At 35.9% G+C, this 26768-nt stretch overlaps 1 protein-coding gene across 1 annotated transcript in view; it reads right to left on the minus strand.

Moving 5' to 3' along the window:
• Positions 1-9691: 9691 nt before the first annotated feature.
• Positions 9692-26768, minus strand: part of rabl6a (RAB, member RAS oncogene family-like 6a) — a 32090-nt gene continuing 15013 nt past the window's right edge. The window contains 10 exon segments of the mRNA XM_048188039.1: positions 9692-13397; positions 16483-16541; positions 17694-17880; positions 18190-18427; positions 18827-19030; positions 19311-19473; positions 21336-21602; positions 21605-21711; positions 22880-22983; positions 25627-25732. Of these exon segments, the coding sequence (XP_048043996.1) occupies positions 13197-13397; positions 16483-16541; positions 17694-17880; positions 18190-18427; positions 18827-19030; positions 19311-19473; positions 21336-21602; positions 21605-21711; positions 22880-22983; positions 25627-25732 (1636 nt within the window). The 3' untranslated portion in view covers positions 9692-13196.

Raw genomic sequence — 26768 nt, forward strand, 5'->3', positions numbered from 1 at the left:
ATTGCTAATGAGAGACGAGCGCAACACACGTCTTGAGAGCAGCGGAGCTTTTATTATGCCACAGTTGCTGCTTCTGCTTCTTCCAGTCAAGCGTATGTGAGGTAACGCAGCGCTGTTTATCATATTAGATACATTTTTGTTGAAAGTTGTTTTAGTGCTACTCTGCGTTCGCTCGGCGGCTGCTATGAGACACTTATTGCACACTGCAGTAAGCTAGATCGATATTAGTCATGGTGAAACATGGTACTTGCGATAAATCAAGAAATCAAGATTTAAAGGTCCCGTTTTTCGTGTTTTTTTGAAGCTTTGATTGTGTTTATAGTGTGCAATATAACATGTGTTCATGTTTCGCGTGTAAAAAAACACAGTATTTTTCACACAATTTACTTATCTGTATACCACTGTTTCCACTGTCATAAAAACGGGCTGATGACTTCCTTGTTCTATGAAGTCCCTCCTTCAGAAATACATAACGAGTTCTGATTGTGCCAGCGGTTCCTGTGTTGTGATTCGACAGCAGTTTAGCGCATCTTGCCCGGAAAGGTCACGCCTCTTACCATAACGTGGAGATGCACGCGCTCAGTGTTATTGTAAACATGTCTTTAATTTTACCCTATCAATTTGAGCTGGAATCAGACCCGGTGATTGGACTGCGGGATGAAAATAACAGCGTTTCGACGACATGGCGACAAACACACTCTACAAACGCAACTCTTGTGTATTCCTGTGGGCGGAGGTTAGTCAAAAAACTGTTTTAGTGACGTCATTAAAGAAGGAAGTAGAGGGATGTAGTCCAAACTGGCCGTTCGATGTAGGCGACTTCTGTTAAATAAAATATCTCGCTTGGCATTGAACTTTGAGCTTTAAAATTTTACAGATTTTATTTAAACTCTAACAACAACATTACACACTAACTAAAGTTTGAAACATGGGATCACGAAGAACGGGACCTTTAAACAATAAGACTTACTGTGTTGAGCTATATAACATTATTAGTTTTCTGTCGATGAATGTATCCAAACAGTTGCTCACTTGTCTAATAAAACACATAATATATTAAAGCGTTTAGTGTTTCCATGGTTTCTACAAAATAAAACTGGAAATCGAGGATAATCGATGATGTCATTGATAGGCGATGCACGGACACAGTCCGTGTCCTGGTCAAAATTGCTTATTTCTCTGGATTTAAACATTCTTGGAAACATCTGGAATAATGTAATTAATTAATCCAAAAATCTTACACGTTGTGCCTTTAACACAGATGAATAATAATGCAAAGGTTGTTATTGGATTAACCGATGTTAACAAATGTGTTACCTGATTTTACCTTTGTACCACTGTATATGTGTAACCTCACTTTGACTAAGGTTTCACTAGGGTGGCCATTTGTCTGGATTTTGGCCGAACAGTCCGGATTTTAAGCCCCTTGTCCAGCGTCCGGCGCAGCCTCAAGCCGGACACTCATTTGTCCTCCTTATTGGAGTTGCGCTGAATCAGCCTAAAAAAAAAAAACCCGCTCTAGAATCTTTATTAGGACACAGCAGCATAACGTCTAATGCCGTAAGATCTCTGGTCAAACAAACGATTGGCTGAAAGCGGTGTCAAATAAATATCTGATATATCATTGGTTAAAAACGTAAACAAGCCTGCTGGCTACGTCATATCATCACGTTTTGTTTATGTATTTCTGTTATTTCCAGAAGTTCAGAAATGTTATGTTTTCTGGCACTGTGCCAGTCTGCCAGATTATTTTATTTATTTAATTATTTTATTTTCAGAAGTCCAGAAATGTTATGTTTTTAGGCACTGTGCACTTTGCAAGACTTTTTTGAAACAGACATCACAATGTCTTGAATAAATACAAATACTGTGAACAAACACTTTTTTGACTCTTCTGTTACACATAGGTCTACATCAAATTGTCCAGCAATGAATAGAGTAGGCTTTTTAAGAATCACTGTATCATGGTACCATCGATATAATGGACAAAATTGTATTACGAGTATATTGTAGTTGCGAGTACACCAGAGTCCTATGCAATTATTCTTGCCTCACTAAATGCCGCAAAGTGTCCTCCTTTTTTGGTGTTATGGAAATGGCCACCCTAGGTTTCACTGCAATGCGTTTCATGCTTTCTGTGGGAGATTTCTACGCCGTAAAAAATATTCTGTGAAATTTAGTGACAATGCACATTCTCTCTGTTAAACTGTGGGTAGGAGACTTGCATTGTGATGCGGGTGATTGATGGGCTGCGCTGGAGTGGTTGTCATGGAGTCACAGTGAGTCATCAGACGAGTGTGTGGTCAGGTAAGTACGTGTTGCATATGGCAGTTCTGGCTTCTCCAGCCAGTCATGACAGAGCGAAAAGAACTGACACAGCCATCTGCCTTCACTCCATAGCCCACACTACACCTGCCTCCGGTCTGGAGCCTCACACACATTTACACTTAAAGGGCCTTTTTTTCTTGCTGAATATTCTGTTATTAAACCAAAATACATCACATTCCAGAAGTAAACTGAGTTGCAAATGCCATTTCATGTTGACTATAAAGTTTAAATACAGATGTTGAGTCCATACCTGCTACTGTATGCTCAATATCTCCAGGCTACACACACTTCTTACAAATGCAAGTCCTACTACATCAAGTGAATGTCTTCTAGTCTGTTTAAGACTCAGAGCACTGCATGTGTCATCATCGTGCCCAGTGAGCTGAAGAATTAGTGCTACGGCTCTCTAAAAGCCTTCAATCTAAAAGTCTCCAGAGGCTGAAAGAACGCGAAAGCAGTCGGCCTTGAGAGCATCTATCCACGGCTTCTCAAAATGTGCAGAAAAAGCTGATGTTAGACATTTTTTTACATCTCATGACCACGTTTACATGCACAAAATACACTACTTAAGCCTTTATTCTGAAGAAAGCCATTCAGAAACTATTCAGAATATTCCTTTATGCATGTTCAGAGCATATACTCAAGTTTGGGCTTTATCGAGTTATTGCAATCAGTTTAACGCATTCAAATGATGCTCATAATGAATATAATCAAATTCTGATTAATATAGAAATATGGTTACGCATGCAAACGTGGGCTCTGTCTTTTGTTGAAAGATTAGCTTGCTTCCAAATTTTGACAATTTAACAAAGCGCCCTTGAAAATCAAGTTGTCATTCTTAAATGATTACCCATAGTCATCTACTCACATGAACATCAAGAGCCGGGGAAGATCAGTAACGTCTCATATTGGTCACATTGGCTCATCTCCGAAGAGTCCCTTGAGTTCACATACTGAAGAAACAGATTTGTGGTTCAAACCATCTGCTGTTTCTCATGAACACCTGCGAAATCATGACACATCCATTACACAAATCTGTGCCGACGGCTGTCACACAAAATCTAATGCCATGCTATAAAATTTTTCAGATTGGGTTTGTTGGACATTCTCCAACATCAAAACATACAGTTACACTGACACTAGGCAACAAATCAACATTTGCATGATTTTGAATATATATTAATATTATTTTTGATATTTTTTTAAATGTATATATTTATAATTTTAGATTTTTGTAGATATGCACTATGGAAGCTTGTTTCCACCACTAAATAAAAATAAAAAAAGTAATTGCGACTTTTTCTCTCACAATTGCGAGTTATAGGGACCTGGACATATATAGGGACATGGGTTGTTTTGGGCGTAATGTTCAATAAACCAATCAGAGTCTCATCTCCCATTCCTTTAAAAGCCAGTTGCGCTTTTGCACCATGGTGGATTTGGCATTTACATTTAGCGCGCTGTGCACTCCCCTATAGGCACATATTACTAATGCACTCTTTAAATAAAAAAAAAAAAAAAAAACTAACTAACAAAAAAAATACTGCAGCATTGAAAGGTTTTTGTTGGTCAACGGTGCAGTCATTTTCAGTTGCCTCAAAATAGCAACACGCCAACAATGCACCTGAACACACCTCGTTTTCAGAGCAGCACAGCCATGGGTGAACAGATGGGCACGAGTGCATTTGCTATTTAAACAATGTGGGCGCTGGACATGAAAATGATAATTGCATCAGGCTGAAACTAGCAAAAAACACTTGCATTGTGCCGGGTGTATGATAGGGCCCATAAAATCAGAATTGTGTGTTATAAAGTCGCAATTCTGACATTTTTTTCTCACAGTTGCGAATTTTTATAACACAATTCTGACTTTATATCTCACAATTCTGACTTATTTTCTCCGAATTGCGAGATACAGTGTAAACTCACAATTGTGAGTTATAAAGTCAGAATTGCATGATATAAACTCGCAATTGCGTCTTTTTGCGTCTCGCAATTCTGATTTTATAACTCAATTGTCCGTTTATATCTCGCAATTTTGAGAAAAGAAGTCAGTCTTTTTCCCCGCACAATTGGACATTATTTGTGACTTTATATCATGCAATGCTGACTTTATAACTCGCAATTGCGAAAAAAAAAGTCAGAATTGTGGCTGAAACAAGCTTCCATACATACACTCACCAGCCACTTTATTAGGTAAACCTTGCTAGTTCCTGGTTGGACAGCCTTTTCCCTTTAGAACTGCCTTAATTCCTCATATCATAGATTCAACAAGCTGCTGGAAACATTCCTCAGAGATTTCGGCCCATATTGTCATGACAGCATCACACAGATACTGCAGATTTGTCAGCTGTACATCCATGATGCAAATCCCCCGTTCCTTCACATCCCAAAGCTGCTCTATTGGATTGAGATCTGGTGACTGTAGAGGACATTTGAGTCTAGTTGGGTCCATCTTTTAGATCGCCTACAGCAGGAGGTTGGGCTTGGCGGCATTGTTTTGCGTTGGTTTTCTTCTTATCTCTACAATAGGTTGGTAACAGTTACAATTGGTAATCATTCATCTCCTTCAGTGCCTTTATCATACGGGAACCCACAAGGGTGATAGATATTGATATAGATATTGAGTCCAATTCTATTTTCCCTGTATGTGTTACCATTGGGGTCTATTTTCAGGAAACATGAGATTGCATACCACTGCTGTGCTGACAACACTTAACTGTATGTCCCATTACACCTAGTCCTGTTCCAGCATTGTTAAAGGGGACCTATTCAAAATGTACTTTTACATGGTGTTTGAACATAAATGCATGTAGGCAGTGTGTGTACACAATCACCCTATAATGATAAAAATCCATCCACTCCTTTTTTATAATTCCCATAAATCATAAGCAGTGTCTCAGAAGAAGCCGTTTGCAGATTCTGTACAAAATGACGTCACTCTGTACAGGCTCCACCCACAACTGTTGACGGACATTGCCATATTAGCATAGACTCCGTCCTGAGCGAGTTGTACACAGTCCACCATTGTCTCGACGTCGGAGCAGCTGTAGCGACAAGAACATCTGGTAAGTGGTAAGCAATTCAAGTGTTTTGTTGTTGGATATAAGAGCGAAAATAACAGTCTTTATTTACTCCTGACATCTGGGCCGCTGAAGACGCAGTAGATTCATTTTATTTTTAAAGGGAATGCGCCACAGATCTAATATACACATGCAATTTCTTTCCCTGCTGTTTACATTTACAAACATAACCGATTGTGTTTATGTGAACTTTGGGCGTTTTTGACAACCTTTTGTGTATTTGACAATTTAAGCACAATAAAACGTAAGAGAACTTCATACTCACGAGACGCGCCATCTGATCAACAATCATGCCTCGTTCAAAGTCACTTAAATCACCTTTCTTCCCCATTCTGATACTCAGTTTGAACTTCAGCAGATCTTCTTGACCTTGTCTACATGCCTAAATGCATTGAGTTGCTGTCATGTGACTAACTGATTAGGTATTTGCATTAACAAGCAGCAAGTTCTGTCCTTAATTTTTTGTCTCACTGAATATCGTGTTTAAACTGTGAAATAAAATGTAAATTACAAACGCAGTCAACATATGAACTACAGTAACAAACTGAATTCATTTTGCCATTAGTACTATTTTAACACCCCTTAAAAATGTGGTAAATAATCAGCATAACAGCCTCTGTTGGCTTATTGCTTTAATCTGTAGCCATTTGTGAATGTTTCAGCCTGTGTTGCCTGCAGACGTGACGCATCATTAACTCTGGAGTGTACACACGGCATGCTGTTCAGCAGTTATGTGATCAACATCACTCCAGAGACTCTTCTCTACGGCCTGAGATAATTAAAAAATTGTTGCAGAGAAAACTCCAAGCTACAACAGAGAAACAGAGAGATTGAACCATGACATTTCTGTAGTATAAATCCTCATTAGCAGTTCTCCAGGAAAGCGTGAGACTTCTAGTGACTCACATTTTTAGACAGTCCTCATTAACCCGAGCTCTGAGACTGTTCCAAAACCTAGTGAGCTGCCTTGCTGTCTGCTGCCTACTTAGTAATCTCATATGTGATTTAGAACAGCAACTCAAATAAATGCTTCTCAGGTCATGCTCAAAAGAAACTACAATAGAATTTGATGTTAGCATGTTAAGCAGTAATTTAATGGTAATTTTCAATATTTAATAAAATAAAAATATATTTTTAATCAGCATTTTATTTAATTTGCCATCTTTCTCATAAAAAAATATTCTGGGATTGACTTTTCTGCGAAGGATACATGCAATGTTACAATATCCTGCTATAAAAAGGTACAATATCTTGCTATATTATTTTTTAATTTAGATTATATTCTTAGTTATTAAAGCCTTATGTATCAAATATGATACTCATGTTTTTTTAAAATATTTTGTCAAAAGTTTCAATAAACTACCATAAAAAAAAAAAAAAAAAAAAAAAAAAAAATCTGACTATTATTTCAAATGTAAGGCTTTACAGGGTTAATATAGGTTAATTCCAAAAAGTGAATTATGCATAACTGTTTTATGTATGTAAACTTTTTTCATAGATGACTTGCAAAATAATACTACATTGTAGCACATTATGAAGATGCATCTATGCATCAAGTTGCACTATATCCATGGATATAGTGCAACTTTCCATAGTTCAGAAGATAATAGCATGACATCATTGCTACAGGTAAAAAGGCATAACCGATAAGTTAATGAAAACATGTAATCCATAGCTGTATGTTACAGTTTTTATGTCTCTATTGATCTTGAGAGAGAGAGAGAGAGAGAGAGAGAGAGAGAGAGAGAGAGCAGCATTTAAGTGCTTACAAGGAACCCCAGTTTGATCATTGAGTGACAGTTATATGCATTAAGCTGTGATTGGCTGTCTCTGCTGTCAGTCAGAATTCTCTCTATTGACCTGGCAACAAAAACATACTATGTGCAATTAAACCACAACTATTGGTCCAAGTCAAAAGAGTCTCTACATACAACTCTGTTCCTTCCTTCAGTAGTGCAAGTTTGTGAAGATGTTTAGGGAGAGATTGAAAATGTAGAAAATACTGACTCTATACAAAGAATTACTTTTGTTTTTGCAAATAAAAATATTTATATATTAAAAAACATCTGTGAATATTGAATATGTCTATTGCCTGTTGTTGATGGCCACATATAATAATACTGACTAAAATTAATTTTTACATTTGATCAAATAGAAAAACTTTTAAAAGTAATATACTTTATTTTTAAGTATAGATATAATGCACATTCATTAACTATTCATTAAATAATATTAATGAAATGTACATATTTAAATCAGTCTTTCAATGTGTGACCACTTTTCTAGGTGGATGTGAATTAATGTAAACACATTGCCATTCACCTTGATGCTAGCAACACCAAGGTCAGAAGATCGATTCCCAGGGAATGCATGTACTGATAAAATGTATAGGTTGAATGCAATGTAAGCACTTCGGATTTTGCATCTGCCAAATATATCAATGACAGTCCATGGTAATCGACAGCAAGCCATGGATGTGGTCCATAGACATCATCAAGTTAAAATAACCTAGAACATACTCCTGGACTGAGGCCACAAAGTTAATGTAGTCAGTAAGACAGAAGGGGGAAGAGAAGGACAAGGAAGGAGAGTTTTGTAGCATAAATAAGAGTTACTACTTAAGGAAATGGCTGAAGTTGGCACCAATGACTGCCTTTATCAGCAATGTATACTGAAAATGATTCAATTAAATACAGAAAAACTGCGCTGTTCATTGCTGATAATTAATAATTAAAATTAAATAATGAATAATTATGAATAAACTGATAATTAAAAACAATTAATAAATCAGTCAATCAATCAAATCAATGAATGCATGCAACATAACTTTACATGTTGACTTAAACCTGCTAACTGTATAAATTGACCAATAACTGCTCCCTCCAGTGGCCATAAAGTGTCACAACCAAAAACTTGCAAGTCCTTGATGTAGATTGGACCGTACACTAATCTAGACTAGCATTTCCAGAACAAAAACAGCAGTTCAGGCAAGGCAACACATGAATAGTGTTAAAGTTGATGCTAAAATGATCTAGAAAAGCAGAAACAAACAAGATGATTGAGAGAAAAACAACCTGGGTATTTCTTCATGTGATTCATTCAAAAAACAAAAAACAAAAAAACAAAAACAAAAACAAAAACAAAAACAAAGAACACCACCACCAAGAAAGAGTAAGAAATTCAATACACTGAATGCTGCATTGAAAACACTGAAACGAAATGTAGCTGTAGCCTGTATGATTAAAGGTGCAGTAGGTGATCTGGGAAATGCTAACGTTAGCCTGCTAGCATTGAAAAGCCACGCCTCCGGTGTTGATACTGTTGACGTGGATACGCATAATACCGAGTCTGAGGACGTGAACAGCTCTGGTTAGAACGTCACGGGTTGCCATCTCTTAACTGCGGTAATTATGCCGTGAACGCTGCATAAGCTCGTTGTTTTGATTCAGCGGGAACTGTAAAAGGTGGCAGCTGATTGTTTGCGGCGCTCCACTGTGGTGAGAAATTGAGTCCCCCCAGGAATCAAGTCTCCTTTAGGACCCCGGGTGATCCCATTGGTTCAACAGTCTTTTAATGGGTAGTATTTTTAAAGCCTGATTATAATTCCTGCAAAATCACGCTATGAATTATATCATTTAAAATGTGTTATAATGACCATTAATGTTAACGGTTCATATACTAGTATTTTTTTTAGCATAGCATACATTTACCCGATTAACCTGCTAGCTTAGCTTATATTGTACTAGGTATGTTTTTGCTTCCAATATCTATTTACAGTTTGCTTTAATATGCAATACATAGGGATTAGTTTTATATTTCAAGCATGTTGTTTGTGCACTTAGTGTAATAAACATCATACAATAGTGAAATAGGTTATAATTAGTCAAAACATCATGATAACTTTTGATCAGGCATTACCACCTGAGTCCCTAAAGGAGACCCGATTCCTTGGGGGGACTCGATTTCTCATGACACCGTGACTTTGACGTATGACGTCTGCGTGAACAGGGTGCGCGAGGGTATGTAAAAACATACGCTGACAGGCAGGTAGGACATCGTATCATTTCATTCAGACCGAATATAATAATTGGATGAACATTTTATGGTCCTACACCTTCCACATACGATATAAATTTATAAAAATACATTTAACCGTTTAACAAAATGATGACAAAAAATGTTTCTGTAGAAAATCACCTATTGCACCTTTAACACCACAATGCTGAAGTTAAGTATATATCATTACGATACAAATACATCACTGTAAACTTCAAACCTGGTCAAATTTCGCTTGCATTTATTTCACAGTTGAAACACATAAATCAAATATGAACACTGTGGGTAGTGAAACAGGGTAACAAAAAATAAATAGGCAATCACAACCATTTATGGTCCCAAACAAAGGTTTTGGAATGCATATATGCTGGATGAACAAACTAAAACCAATCTACGGATTAAAACTAGTGTTCCCAAATATTTTCGGTCCATAAAAGCAGTCGTAGCGAAACGCTGTGCAGGAAGTATGTCGGTGACTGCATGCAGTCCAGAGCTGGTGCAGCACCAATGAGTTCATTTCCCATCTCCTTCTTTACTTAACGGTGGGAAAAAAAAAAAAAAATGCATGCCAAACAGAGAGATCAATAAATAAATCAAGGGCCCTTCGGAGTCAATCATACTAAAGAGGAAGCTGATATGTGTTCGAGGTAAGCACTTCTGCCCTTTTGCTGGTTTGGGGTGAGAGTATTAACAGTGTACTCATATATCCAGGAGAGTGTGACTATTTATCACAGTGAGCGTGTAGAGACAGTTTTCCCAGGCGAGCGGTTCCATGGTGACAGCGCGATGCATCACATGGTCTCGGTGGTGCATGTGGAGCCGGCAGCCGTGCTCCATTTGCAACGACCTAAGAGACACAGACGATGGTCGCAAGAGACGCACGGAAATCTGCAGGTCTTTAAACGTGCCGTCATTTAATGGCTAGTCGCCCGTCCCTCTTTGAGAATTCCTTGGGGGATTCGGGAAAAACATCTTTACGAGCAGGAATCAACATTCAGTTGTCGGCACTGTTGTGCCTGAGGGAAAGCCGTAGCGGGACAGTCTGTAGAGAATAATATCTTGGGCCGAAACAACCAGGTTCAAAGGTCGATGCCAAGGTGAATGTTCGTAGTACCGTCAAACCGAAAACAAGTCCTTCTATTGGAAGGTGGAAAGTACATTGTTATTTTGTCCCAATAATAATAAAAATAATAATTGAAAAATAGAAAATCCACTGAAACCATTTGAAATGGAGCCAATCAGATTCCACTACAGTCTAATTCATTAGAATAAAATTCACTCCTGAAATGATTTGGTTATCATTTATCAATACATGATGAAAACAAAAGCAAAAAGAGGGCATTGCAAGTAAACATTGGGCTTCATTCATGAATCACGAGCAGAATCAATCGTTGGTAAAACCATTCTTACGTAAATGGTCATTTTACATTCAATATGATGCAACGATTGAATTATTTGGTTATCATTTATCAACACATGATGCAAATAAAAGCAAAAAGGGGGCATTGCAAGTAAACACTAGGAAATTATTCATGAAACACAAGCAAAATTTACAAAAATGGTCATTTTACATTCAATTTGATGCAACAATTGAAAAACGATTCTGATCCGGTTTCATGAATGACGCCCATTATGAGTAAACAATCGTTTGTCTATATGACTTTTCACCATAACATTATTGGATCATTTGAAGCCAAAATATTTTCCAGTTTTAGGGTGATATTATAAAGTATAAATGTGTGCATTCAAAATATCATTTTACTTTCACTATTATACACTCTAGTCGTTTATAAATTGTTTTTCTACACTTTCACTAAAACGTATTTTCGTCTGCTTTAGGTCACCTAGTCAAGCAAATATATGAGGGAAAAATATTTTGATAATTTTTAGATCAGTTCTGTTTGGTTACATTTAGTAATTTAAACAGGGCTGTTGTTAAAATGTACAAATTTCTGTGCACGGGCAGCCATTAAATGAGCAATAAAGGGTTAATCATAGGACCAGAGACAATGTAGGGTTGTCAAAAGTACCGACTTCGGTATCGAGTCAGTACTGAAATGTTAAAAATGTGACGATACCAGCATTTCCCCCTAGCTGTTGAGCGGATTCTTAAACACCTCTGATTGGCCATTGTGTTCATTTGCTCAACAGATATGTTTGTGATTTGCTACGCTTCAAAAACATGTTGTAAATAGACATCAATGACGCTCTTCACTGATAGACGCCTGCTTTCTAACGCTCCCGTGTGTAAGTGCTCGGTGAATGACATGTTTTTTAAGCGTTGATCATTGTAGCCAATCACAGACATATCTGTTGAGCATGTGAACACAATGGCCAATCAGAGGTGTTTAAGAATCTGCTCAACAGAGCTCAAAATGCTAGGGGGAAATGCTGGTATCGTAATTTTTTAAAATTTCAGTACCAACTTGGTACCGAAGTGGGTACTTTTGACAACCCTAGTCCGGGTCGAACCAACTAACCTAAAACACTAGGTCTACACACAACTTCTAACAAGTTACACGAGCCATATCAAAAATAAAGATATACAGCAAGGAAATGGACACATTTACCAGACAGGACAGGGGAGGAAGAGGAGGAAGAATTTTGACCGGAACCAGAAACTATGATTATGGAACTTAGAACACATTATTAGAATAATAATACTGGTTTAGTAAATGCATAAATATAAAGAAAGAACTGACTGACTTGATGTAATTTTATCATATATCTAACTGCAAACATGATTTTGACTGCTGAAAGAGTGTGTCTCTTCAGCTGGCAGTAATTCTGTCAGTGTTAAAAGTATGTCAGAGCCTCAGCCATTAATTAACTTTATAGAATTGCTCTATAAAGGCTTTCATTTCGTTAAGTGTAAAACAATTTAAGGCAGTAATGGAAAGAAACTGATGGCAAAAGCGGCTTTTGTTATTAATTAATAGTTACCAACTGAATTATTTGTGGCTCTGATATGATGATGCATAGCGTCTGGAAGACAATGAATGCCACAAGATATCAGGGCTCATGATGCATGAGCAGATCGAACTTCTGTGCAAATTTTTTTTGAAAACTATTCTTACATGAACTGTAAGAATGCTGTATTCTTATAACATTTATAAAACACGACCAAAGCGATTCAATTAAATCTGACTCGAGACTGAGAAAAGAATAGTTTTTTCTAATGATTTTCACAGAAATTAGTGTTGCTCGTGTATTGAGGGCCAATATGTGGCCTAATGCTGTGCAGATTTGAACGGAAAGTCTGATCAATCCCTCTACAAATTTGCTAAATTAAAATGCAAGCACACACAGAGTTGCCAAAAGCCTTCAGGGACAAATATATAGACACACATTGACAGACACACACAAAACAAAACCAATACAGTTAAAAGTGACCTCAAGTCAATGGACTTCCCAGCGGGAATGAGTTTGTATCAGTTAATAACGGAATAAAATCTGGATTGATTGAAGCAGCAGGTGAAATCTGCTTTTGTCCTTACCGAAAAATGCTAGGTCTGAAAATACTGATACACTTTGGAAAACGGCATGTGGTGAACAACGGTGCCATGTACCAATTTTGAGAAAGCACAACGTAAAGCTGCGATGCTGGAAGAACAAAAACGCTGTGATAATTCAAAGGTTAGGCACTGAAAAACAGGTGGAATGGATTGGAAAATGACCTGGCGATGTCACACGGTGTTGATGTCAAACCCTGATTGGTTAGATGGAGTTTTAGAGTTCTTCATAATCTCCGCCCTCACTGTTTCCTGGTCCGTCTCCACCTGCCAGGAAGGCCTCAAGATCGTCCACAGTTCCTGCTTTCTTGGTCCTTGATGATTTCTTCTTCTTCTTTTCTTTCTCGTCTCCAGTTCCTGCTTCATCTTTTTCCTTTTTCTTGTGTTTGTGTCGCTTTTTGCTGCTTTTCTCATCCTCCTAGAACAAAATCAAGATTTTTCCGTCAATTTCACTAATAAAGGCAGTTTGTGCACAAGCCACAAAATCTGACACACGAGAAAATTTTTAATAAGAGCGAGTTATCAAATCACGATATAGACTAGAGTCTGAATATTAAACCGCAAAAAAATAATATTTAAATATGAATCCTGCATGTTCTGTCTCTGTGTGAATGAATGGCGGAGATGTGGGGTTTCATTTACCGCGCACACTGAAGCAGTGTTTTCAGTCTCTGCCGCCTTACTATATGAGGATATGAATGCATGAACTTCATCTCCAGAGTCGCTCTGAGAGTCACTTCATGAGCATTTTACAGTTTCATTTGAGAAAAACTAACATCATATCATAAACACACAGAAACTCCATCAAAATAAACGTTTGGTTTAACTTGAAGAAATAGTGACAGAAATACAGTACAGTCCAAAAGTTTGGAACCACTAAGATTTTTAATGTTTTTAAAAGAAGTTTCGTCTGCTCACCAAGGCTACATTTATTTAATTAAAAATACAGTAAAAACAGTAATATTGTGAAATATTATTACAATTTAAAATAACTGTTTTCTATTTGAATATATTTCACAAAGTAATTTATTCCTGTGATGGCAAAGCTGAATTTTCAGCATCATTACTCCAGGCTTCAGTGTCACATGATCCTTCAGAAATCATTCTAATATGCTGATCTGCTGCTCAAGAAACATTTAATGTGTACAATTGTACAAAATATTTGTGTACAATATTTTTTTTCAGGATTATTTGATGAATAGAAAGTTCAAAAGAACAGTGTTTATCTGAAATCTAATCTTTTGTAACATTATAAATGTCTTTACTGCCACTTTTGATTGATTTAATGCATCCTTGCTGAATAAAAGTATTCATTTCTTTAATTTCTTTTCAAAAAAATAAAAATAAAAATTCTTACTGACCCCAAACTTTTGAATGGTAGTGTATAATGCTACAGAAGCTTTGTATTTCAGATAAATGCTGTTCTTTTGAACTTTCTATTCATCAAGGAATCCTGAAAAAAAAAAGTACACAACTGTTTTCAACATTGAAAATAATCATAAATGTTTATTGAGCAGCAAATCAGCATATTAGAATGATTTCTGAAGGATCATGTGACACTGAAGACTGGAGTAATGATGCTGAAAATTCAGCTTTGCATCACAGGAATAAATTACTTTGTCAAATATATTTAAATAGTACACAGTTATTTTTGTAATTGTAATAATATTTCACAATATTACTGTTTTTTTACTGTATTTTTAATTAAATAAATGTAGCCTTGGTGAGCAGACGAAACTTCTTTTAAAAACATTAAAAATCTTAGTGGTTCCAAACTTTTGGACTGTACTGTATATTAATGTTGTGCAGTAGAATTTAGCTAAGTCTCAATGTAATAATACTAACACTAATAATAATAATATATTATTAAAACTTTAATGAATAATCATAATTGTTCTTCCAAGTTTTAATTTTAACAGTAAAGCTTGGTTGTACAGCACATTGTTTGAAAAAAGTTTGTTTAATTTCATGATTAAAAGATAAATTAATGTTTTATGCCTTCATTTGAGTACCAGAAAAGTGTAAATACACAACACAGAATTTCTTATTTAAAAAAAAAAAAGTTGTTTTTATGAATTCAATTAATTAGACATGCTTTTTAATTACAGTTTAATTATAAAAGAGATAGTTCTGGCCGTAGATTCTGGTTGAGCCGCGTTCAAAGCCGTTGTAAATTACTCTACAAACATACACCTGTGACCTCATTACATCAGTATTACTGCGCCAATGTGTCTGTGTGTTGCTGTGGTTCCATGTGTATTTCATTGAAAAGTAACTGTCGTTTATTATTTATAAAAAAAAGTTATAAATACAACATGGCTATGATCGCTTTCACCCAACGGTTCACTGTACAACACCATTAGCAACCACTCTTAGCAACGTAAACATATGTTTGTTCTCATTTGATATTGTTTATTGAAGCTTACTGTATTATGTAGAAGTATTGTGAGAGAAGAGATCGAGTAACTGAGTGTATTACCTGCATTCAGATTTAGCATTTTCCTTCAGGTCAGTCCTATGTTCACAATAAAAAATCTGTTTGAATTTAAGTTGCGATCTTGTCCTTTTAACAGTTTTCCGTGCCCTGCTGACACTGACAGCGCTAGTCAAAGCACTTGTCATTTGAGTTTTGTTCCATGTTCACAACAAGTTTCAATATAAAAGTCTTTGTGACTGAGAGGCTCGCTCATAAAGAGAATATTTGCCGCCATCTAGAGGCGTAATAATGCAATTTCTGTTGCTGTTCACAGTCAGGGACTATTTTTCAAGCGGAAGGAAGGCTTTTAGTGATTTTACTTCATGAAAGTTGCATTGATACATATTTTTTTGCCTTTAATGTGTGGTAAACGTTTTATAAAAGCAATAAGCCCCGTGAAGCCTTGGTTTACAGTGAATTTATAACCTTTAGGGTTACACCTTTACTGTAAACCAAGGCTTCTTGGGCCTTATTGCTTTATTAAACAATTAAAATTGAATCCAGACAATGTAAAACAGAAAACACAGAATTTGAGAAAAATAAAACGGAATTTGAGAAAAAAAAGACGTATTTCATAGGGCCCCCTTTTTTTTAAACTTTGAATAAATTGTTGTTAATTTGTATAAATTTCATGATTTCAATCAATTAGACATGCTTTTTGATTTCTAAAATTTAATTTAACCATTACAATGAAGTCAAAAAAAAATAAAAAATAAAAATCTAGAAAAATTAAAATGGAAAAAAAATGAATTTGAAATTTGGGAAAAAATAAAATGGATTTCATAGGGCCCTATTAAAGTTGCTTTGAAACAATCTGTATTGTATAACGCATATGACTTCACTTTATACAATATTTACTCAAAATTCTCAAAAAAAAAAAAAAATGTAAAAACAAAAACAATACACTATCCATTGTCAAACTTGTTGGTATATTTTGGAAGCGATACAATCTCAAAATAGTGAAATATTGTCAGTTTAACTGATACCAGTTTATCACTAATATGGTCAAGTTTTCTCATAATCTTACCTCTTTGCTTTTCTTTTTCTTCTTTTTCTTGTCCTTTATGGAGTGTCTGCTTACATTATCTGGAAGATAAAACAGACTTGGAAATGTGCAAAACGTCATCCTTTAACCCAGTTATTTAAGACTGCAGACATTCTAAAAGAGACCTTACAGAGCATTTGAGGGACACATAAGATCCTTTTTGATGGTGTGGAAATATCTGGGTTAGTTTGAAAAGCAAGAATACAGACAGAAATATTTGATGATACCTACTGTCAGAGTATTACAGTGAAGGTTTGTGTGCATAACGTCACTTTCACAAACTTTTTTATTTTTCCTCCATGCCCGTCCCCTTTGAAATCAATGGATTCGTGACATTCTTTGAAGCATAAACTCTTAGTTTTACCTATATTACTATAACTTGGAGATGGGTATTAATGTTTTTAAAGATCCACTACATGCAATCTGTTTTTATATAAAGTATAAATTAAATCATCACTTACAGTAAAGTATTACGCTTTTTTAGATATTAGAGGAATATAAAGAACCTATTCTGAACTGCCTGAAACAAGTCAGTAATTCCAGTTTTACTTCCTGCTTGAAAGTTTATAACAAGTTTGCATAATGCCAGCTTATGGTCTTCATTGGCTGCCCATGAACATCATCTACTTAGACCCGGCCTCAAACACTGAAGAGATTGGTTCATGCTGTTGAAATAGCGAGAAGATGCTGTTTTCTGTGCTGTGAAAGCAAATCCACTCTGCATGTGCTTCCAAAGGATGAGGACTTGAGCTGGAATTGATACGGTAAAACTGACACCATTGTTACTGTTCGTATCACTGTGTACAAGTGTTCAGGAAGATCCGGAGCAGAAATTCAGATATGGTAATGGCGTTTTGTTTCTGACACACATTGTAAGCGACACAACAAGCGTCTATCTGGTCAATCGAGCAGAGGAGGCTCTCGGAAAAGAGGGGTTTAGAGAGAGTGAATCCTTTACTGAACAGTTTCAGTCACTGTGAGAAAAGAGATGATGCTGCAATGTATATTTGACCTTGGATGCATGTAAATCTAATGTAGGAGACTCCAAAACAAAATTAGGAGCCTTTAAAATAGCATAAATAGGGCCACTTTAAAAGTCAAAAAGTAGGACATGCTCATTTTCTTTGGCTCATAATAATGATCCTGACGAGGGTGTGAATTCCCTTTATTTGTGATAATTTACTGAACGTTACCTTCCTGGTCTTCACTGCTGTCTTTAGTCTTAGGTGTCGTCTCATCAAATCCCAGGCCGAACAGGTCAATGTCGCTATTGAGGGTCTTGAATGAGGAGGCAGCAGGTTTGGGTGGCTCCGGGAGTCCAGCTAACACAAAACCATCATCCGACCGATCAGAAAAGTCATCTTGTGCAGAAAATGCCCTCTATGAAAAACAGACAAAGCATAAAATATGAGTGGGAATTATGTGGTGGCAAAAGTACTAAAATAACTAAAACTAAATAAATTATATAGACATATTTAAAAATAATAATAAAAATGACAAAAACACAGAACAAAATTACTAAAACTAAATTTAAAATGAAAACAGAAAATATAAAAAAGGAAATCCAATTAAAACTATGGTAAAAACTAATAGTATATCAACAATATTAAAATAATGATTTCAGTGTGGAATAACAGGCCATGGGTTGAAATTTCATTAATAATCAAGAACATAGAAACGGCTCTCTACCGTCTTGATCTTCTGTACGCCAAGTGCTTCGCTCTCAAAATCAGGGTCATCCAGGACAAATGAAAGCATCTGCTGAGAGACCGGAGCTTCGTGTTCTGAATCTGAGTTGACCTCAACAGCGCCCCCTGTCTTTAGACCTTGTCGTTGCACTGCAGGTCCTGCTGTTGTTTTCAGGCTTTGGGGTCTCTCAGCTGGTTTTGACATGGTTGGCAGCAGTTTGATGGAGTTCACTGAAGATCTGAGAAAATAAATGTCAGATTATACAGAAAATATGAAGAGGTCCTATATGAATTGTGAAAAAGTATCTATCGTATCAATCTTAACTACAGTATCCGTCCATCCATCCATCCATCCATCCATCCATGTGCCAAATTAACATTAATTGAAAAATTATTTTATCAAGAAATTAAAATTGGTTTTGCCTTCATTAAAGATGATTTAATTAAAGTAAATTAGAGAAGTCTCTCTGCTGATGGAATAATTTCTATTTTGAAAGCTCATCAACAGTGAGGTAAATTAATTTAAACCGTACAACAAATCTTCTGGAAATTCTGGTCAGGTCTCTACATGTCTGTATCCCACTGAAGTCTTTCTATTAAAAGTAAGATGCATTTCTGCATGCGTTTTTTTTTTTTACCCCTTTGAGTTTGTCCCTGAGCCGATGCCTTTGTGCAGGGCAATGGAGGGTAGAGATGAATCTTCCTCCTCTTCATCACTCGTGAGAGTGACGCCCACGCTCGGGACAACCGCTTTAAGGGCAGGCTGGCACGGCGCTCTGTCATCTGGATCTAAATCATCCTGGAAGCCTGAGACCAGAGGATTTCCCCGGCCCTCTCCATCACTGAGGAAAAGACAGGAAAACTCTACATGAGTTTAACATGAGACTGAAATTTAACCCATCTTAATAAATGCCCTGCTCTTATTGCGATCAATGCCTCAGTCCATTTCTGAAACATCAATTGTTTTTTGCCAGCATAACCATATCCAAATCATTTTGAGACAGAAAAGTCATGATGATACGAGAAAATGAAAGTATACGAGCTGCTGAAATTACAACAGTAATACTCATGGGATGATTTTTGTTTTTAGGAAACAATAAACAATGTGTTATGACAGCTCACCTATCACTGTCCAGGATGTGAGCTGATGCTGGAGGTTTTTTCTTTGATTTAACTGCTGTTCCACCATCTTCCAGAAAGGTCCGGTCCAATCCCACCTCCGGCACAAAGTCATCCACACTCTTTACCTTTCCAGAGGGCTTCGGGACTTCAGAACCTGTAGTTTCTGATGGAAATAAAAGACCATAGAGGACTGAAAATTAATGTATGCAATAATCCAACTGTTTATAGCTTTATGGCAACAATTTGGTCAACATTTCTGCATTTTTACAAAATGCATGTTGACTGAATTTTTTATTTTTTTTTGGGGGGGGGGTTGTAATATGCACAGATTATGTTATAAATTCGCAGAGAGTGAAGTCAAGTCAACTATTTGAGAATCACTGAAACACATGAAACGTAGAAAGGAAATGAATATATGAATATGAATATATGTACATTTCATATGCACTCAGCACACTTTCAGCCACATTTGAAGAACAGATGATGGCAGCAATGAAGGCACAATAAGTATTTGTACAGTCACAGATGAAGGAACTGTGCTTTATAACAACACTTTGCACAATCCTGTGATTAGAAAGTCTCTATAAGTATGTGTTGAATAAAAGAGATTTTAAAGGTCTTAAAGGTGCTAAAGAGGATGTTTTGTTTTATACATTTTTGCAATATTACTTGAAACTGTCTTTACTAACTGATAAAAGACTATTTATTAGGTGCACTGAAAGGAATAATATTAATATACATCATCTGTGCACAAGGTAGGGCCTTAAAAACATCAGCCAATCGTTTACGCGATCATCGCGTAAACGATTGGCCCTCTGGCTTGTCAATCACTGCCGTGACGTTCCTTGTGAGAGACGTGCGAGACGTGCGCAGCTGCGCTCTCCAGTAACTTTCCACACTCTACAGACGCCGCATGCAATGTTTTTGTCAGGAGACAGGAGTAACAACTGCAGATTATGAGTTACCTGCGGTGAGTCCGACATAATGAATCCACTAACACGACACAGCGAATGCCGGTGGTAAACACTCGTGTTCCAGTACTTGTGCACGCATTTTGGGAGGCGTTCCCTCGAAAGGAGGGGGGTTGTTCTTACGCATGCGCTCATTTCAAAAACTCACTAACAGTCTTTGGTTTTTTAGTCGACGAAAAGATCCTCTTTATCACCTTTAAAGAGGAAAATGTTCATAAGAAATGACTAAAAACTGATCAAACATGATTTCTGGACCATCTTGAATGCTGAACTAATGATAAATTATTATTTATGATATCTTGGATCCTTCTTACCATTTTAGACATTTGTCAAATTGGATCCAGCAATCCACAGAACAATAACACAAACTTAAATGAGCAAAATATTTGTAAATGATATTCATATACAGCCATTTGACACACTTTTTTCTGTGTATATATGTTGATCGGACCCATCCCCCAGGATCTGCAATGCAGCAGCAGATGCACTGGTGCAGAGCTGCGCGTGTGTTTGTCAGTCCACCGCTCTCCGTAATGACTGTGCAGCAGCGGGTCCAGTGATGCCTGATAATGTCTCATTGGTATTCTGTATATAAGGCAATGAATGTAGTCCCTGGACGACCGCCCCTCTTTAGTACAGTTCATACATTAGCAAACCTACACACACACTAAAATCTGAAATCACACTAGGGAAACTATGTAAGTTAAATGTTGCGAAGGCCTTTGAGGTACATATTGTATGTAAAGAGACCCTTTTATACAAAGCCACTTACTGGGGATGTGCATTTTGGTCATTTAAACTATTTACATTAAATTTTATAAGTCTGTGAGTAAAAATATTCTAACTGTAGACTAAAGATCTATTTAAAAAAAAAAAACTTTCAAAAAGACAGCATTTAGAGGCATTATAGACACACTCCTGATGTGAAGGATGTTCCCAATTTTAGGTTGCAACATTATTCAACATTTTGGATGGAGGATTGTATGATCTTTGTAAAATATCGGTCTTTAAATGCAAGATATTTAAAGTGTACCTAAAGTATACTTGTACTGACCTGGTCTGTCTGGTGAAGTCTCTGCAGCGGACGAACCAAACAGGCGTGAGATGAAGCCTCGTTTCTGGGCAGGAAGAAGTGCAGGTTGGGCAGGTGTGGGTACTGCTGCTGCGGGCGAAGGCTCCAGGGTTTGAGATGGTGTTTGGGGTACGTGGGCGGCTGTCATTTGGACAGGAGGGTGTGGTATAGATGGAGGTGGCGGTGGGGCGGATTGGGTCTGGAGAGGGACAGGGGCCTGGGGTGTACTGGGGCTGGAGTTACTGGGGAGGCGGCACCGGGCAGCACCACAGGGGACTGGGACCCTGATGACGGGCTCTGGCCATTAGAGGGCGCCGGAGATCCATAGGCTTTGCGTGCCTCCATCATCTCAAGAAATCTGCAAAAACAGCAGTGAAATTTGAAAAATGTTCGTAAAATGGCATTCCTGTCTTAGTGGGCGGCACTTTGTCAGAATAAATGACAAAATTGGGACTTTTGCTTTACTGAATTCTGAGCCTGTGTGACATCTAATGATGCTCTGATATTTTAAGTTACTATTTCAATAATTTATCAACACAATAATAATTAATATTATTACTTTATACTGCATACTATTAACCACTATTACTAAAAAAATGACAATAATAATAAAAATAAATTATTATAAAAATAAATTCTTTTTGTGTCACTATGATTAATAATATTTTATCATGTTTTATAGTAGAATAGTAATAAAAATAATAATTTTTATTATTATCATTAATAATACTCTATTACAAATAATGAAACAATAATAATAAAAATAAATTATTATTAATGTGTTTTTTGTTTCACTGATTAATATAATTTATCATGTTTTATAATAGAATTAATAGTAAAAAAAATAATTATTATCATTGTTAAAAATACTATTATTGCTATTATTAAAAATAATGACAATAATAATAAAAATAAATTATTATTATTATTTTGTGTCACTATGATTAATATTATTTATCATGTTTTATAATAGAACAGTAATAAAAATAATTATCCTCATTATTATTATTATTATTATTAGTATTAATTTATTATCTACTATTATCTTATAGAATAATAATAATAATAATAATAATAATAATAATAATTATTATTATTATTATTATTATTATTATTGTTTTTATTTCAACCAAAAAGACTATAATTACAATTTACAACATTAATATATTTCAGTCTTTTTGGTTAAAATAAAAACATATATATAAAAATATATATATATTTTTTTTTTTTTAAATAATTTTGTTAATTTTATTTTAGAATACACGTAACAATACTAATATTTATGTCTTAAATTCTTCACTTTTCAAACGCACTTTTCAATCCCTCTAACTTTTAACATGTCAATACCTCAAGCTTTCATTTTGGTGGAATCCTGGTGAAATACTGTTCACAAAATTTCTTTTCACAAAATTATGAGAATGTGTAAAGTTAACCTAGCACACAGTGCGTTACCAAATGCATGTGAACTATATACATGTATACTGTACCTTATGTGTGTTCACAGTGTTCATGAGGTTCACACTCACATGTCATAGTTCTGGTCCTCTGTCTCCTGCTGAACACTGAGCTCTTCTAGTGTGGCATCGATGTCAAGCTGATTTGTCTCTAGTTGTCGTAACAGAGTCTCCCTCTGCAAACGCAAACACATACTGTAAACCCACAGGACATCAACAGCGACCTCATTTTTACTCAAATAAGCACTTTACTGCTTTATTATTTGTGAATTAAGAGGAGGACTAGAAATTAATGGGAAGAGAGAAGCACAAACCTTCAAACCTGCATGAGCACCACAGCTCAACTGAGAAACATGCACTAACCAATAACCGGTTTGTGACCGAATTGATACTCAGGGTTAGAAGTTTGTTCAAAGTCATGGAAGTTAGAACGAAGTGGCCTTTAAACTATGACTGAAAAAGATAGCAAGGAGAGGAAAACAGATCTAGGCACAGTGCTGAAAGTTTCATGAGTTTGACAGGCTGTGCTTGACAGACCGATTCTGAGCAGCGGCATCTGAATCACCTTTACAGCAGCGAGTCTGAACAACAAGTCAGCAATATTCACTGATAATAGGGACTTGTGTATAACAGGGAAAGATCAACAGTGTCCAACAGACAAAAGAATCATAAACAGACTTGTTAAGTAACCAGAACCCCATGAAACCCATCCATATACAGTATCTGATACAACATTTATAATCTGTATTTATGATTTTGGGTATCTCTTAGTCTTGAGTTTTATTATCAGTCTTTGCTGAGCTGGTTAATTGAAAGGGAGAAGTTAATTTCTCTAACAAGATCAATTAAATGCATTAAACTGAAACTAGTCTGCCAACCTACTTACTGTGGAGTAACCTTAGGAAGAGACGCTGACACACAAGACACAGCAGTCGCTATTGATCCTCAGGCTAATTTCAACATTCCTAATTAATTAATGCCATTCAGCCAGTCTCAAGAGACACATAACAAGGATACATATAAACAACTTTAAAGGGGATGTATAAGGCATTTTTACAAAGTCTTGATTTTGTTTTTGGGCTCTACTAGAACAGGTTTTCATGCTTGAATGTCCTAAAAACACCTTATTTTTCTCATATTTGACATGGTTGCAGCTCTTCTCTTCCTAGTCTGTCAGTAATGCTCTGTTTAGTTCCTGTCTCTATGAAGCACCTCCTCCTGAAAAGCATAACATGCTCCGATTGGTCGGCTGGACCATTGTGTTGTGATTGGTCAACTGCTTTAAGCGTGACTGGGAAATGTCCCGCCCCTTACCATAACATCGAGTATCAACACACTACTAACTAACTAACTCAACCAGGCCCCGCCCCTTTATTTTGTGCATGTTTTGGGCGGGAATTATTTAAATCAGGAATATTGTGACGTGTTCGTTCCCAGAAGAAAACTCAAGACTACAATGGAGGCGTTTCAGGGAGTTCAGAAACAGTGACACTGATATAGAGAATAACTCCCGCTGAAGGGACTTTGTGCTTTGTAACTTTGGAGACCCTTTTCATGCTCAAACAGCAACATTACAAAGTCAAAAATATAAATTTTAATGCTACTGCTAATGTTAGTCCTAACTTGATTTTAAGACTAAATCTGTTAAGCAACATAAAGCAGGGGTGCTTAAATCCACAGCTGCCTACTGAGTGCACTAGAAAAGGTCCTACCGTAGGGTTCCCACAACTTTCAACCAATTAATTTCCAGGATTTTTCCATACATTTGTGATTAATATCAGTGTTGTTACTGTAAACTAAAACTAAAATTATATATATATATATATATATATATATATATATATATATATATATATATATATATATATATATATATAAGTTTCAGTAATTGAAATAGAGCTGAAATAAAATAATATTATATTTTAGATGAAAAACTTAAAATAAAAACAAACTAAATTTAGAAATGTCTTGGTAACTAACTGAAATAAAATTAGTTTTAGTTGAAGCATTGAAATGAAAGTACTGAAGTACTAAACCTGAAATTAAAATAAAAGCTAAATAACAACAACAAAAAAACATAAAACAAAAAATATCACATAACAAAATAACTAAAACTTAAATTAAAATGAAAACTGAAAATATAAATATAAAAGCTAATTCAAATAAACAATACAAATTAAAACTAAATATAAATAAAACTAAAATCTTTAAAATCCTTTGAATTAATTAAATTATAAAAAAAAACATTTTCCTCATTGATATAACTTTCTAGTAAAATACTTTAGTCATGCATTTCTAAAAATATATATATTTTAAATGGAAATTTCCACTATAGAATTGCCTGATTTTTCCAGGTTTCCCATGAATCATAAATATGATATGCATTCAAGAGATTCTGCTCAGAATGAAATGCATAAATTGAGCAATTTCATATTTCTCCCATTTTCATTTCCTGACAAAGACATACACAGTTTATCAGCACTGCAAAAAGTAAATCTTTTAGCCCAAAAATGGATATTGTACATCCTTGCATGTATACATAACAGCACATTTGGCATACTATTTTCAGTGCACTATGATTTGGCACACACTGATTTTTAGCCCTGAAAACTACAGAAAATCTGTTAGAGCGGGAAGGCAGATCTCCAGGATCAGGATCAAGAGCCCCTGCCATAATCCACAAACTCTTACATCACTGAAAAATATGGATGAACTCAAATCCCCGTGAAGATTCCACTTGAAATGACACTAAAACTAGCTAAACGCTGACCTGAGAGCAAACATTCATATCTAAAGTGACTTTGAGAGTTTCCTCTGACCTGCAGCTGCAGGAATGGGATGTTGAAGAAGCGATGGAGGTATTTGAGACCAAAGCCATTTTTCATGGAGGACTCGGCATAGTGGATGTAGGAGGAGCCTGGAGGTCTGAAATGAAAAAGGATTATGATATTAGGGAAAAGTTGGCTGATAAGTGACACAAACATTATTCATAAGAGCTTTGCATTGTATATTTGGAGACTTTTTTAACTTGTCAGTTGTCAGTTTTTTATGTAGGTAAAAAGGCTTCACAGTTTTTAATGCAGAACTTAAAAATAAAAGGAATTGTTACATTTTCATTTGATTACATTTTAAAAGATTAATTAAATAGTTCATGTTTTATGCCTTTATTTGATTACCACTGTTTTTGATAAATTATTAATAAATTGTTAACGTTTATGGATTTAATTAATTTGACATTTAATTTAATTAAATCCTGCTCCTGGGGACCCACTGTCCTATTTCCAACCTGCTTTGGCTCACCTAGCCTGTGATTTTTCTAGTGATCCTGGACTCCTTGATTAGCTGCTTCAGATGTGTATCTAAACTCTGAAGTACAGTGGGTCTCCAGGAGCAGGGTTGAAGACCTAGGAATTAAACATTAAAACGGAATCCAGAAAAATGTAAACGGAAATCATAGAATTTGGTAAATATAAAACGGAATTTGGGAGAAAAGAAAATGGTTTCCATAGGCCCATAAACATTTAATATTTGTTACATTTTTCATAATTTGTTGTTTCATGATTTCATGAAAAAATTTGATTTCATAGGGCCCTACTTTAAGCATGGATTTGGACTAAGAGGGTCTGTAAGTCCCTGGTTTTGAGGGTTAAAGTCACCATGAAATCAAAATTGACTTCTTTTTTTATGGAATATTGCAGTAATTATTATACATGATTTATCCATGCACATCAAAATAACTCCCCCTCCCTCTTGCAGAGACTTCTCTTCTCTTCTCTTCTCTTCTCTTCTCTTCTCTTCTCTTCTCTTCTCTTCTCTTCTCTTCTCTTCTCTTCTCTCTGGAGGGAGCTCCAGTTGCTGTAGCAGCTGGAGTTGTACAATGTCTGCGCCAAAGAGGCATTTCAAGTGTTGTTTTGGGATGTACCAATGCACAGTCTCCACAGACTCCCACCATCTGAGTCAC

This window comes from Megalobrama amblycephala, linkage group LG4 (assembly GCF_018812025.1).
Source record: "Megalobrama amblycephala isolate DHTTF-2021 linkage group LG4, ASM1881202v1, whole genome shotgun sequence".
Classification (NCBI taxonomy): Eukaryota; Metazoa; Chordata; class Actinopteri; order Cypriniformes; family Xenocyprididae; genus Megalobrama; species Megalobrama amblycephala.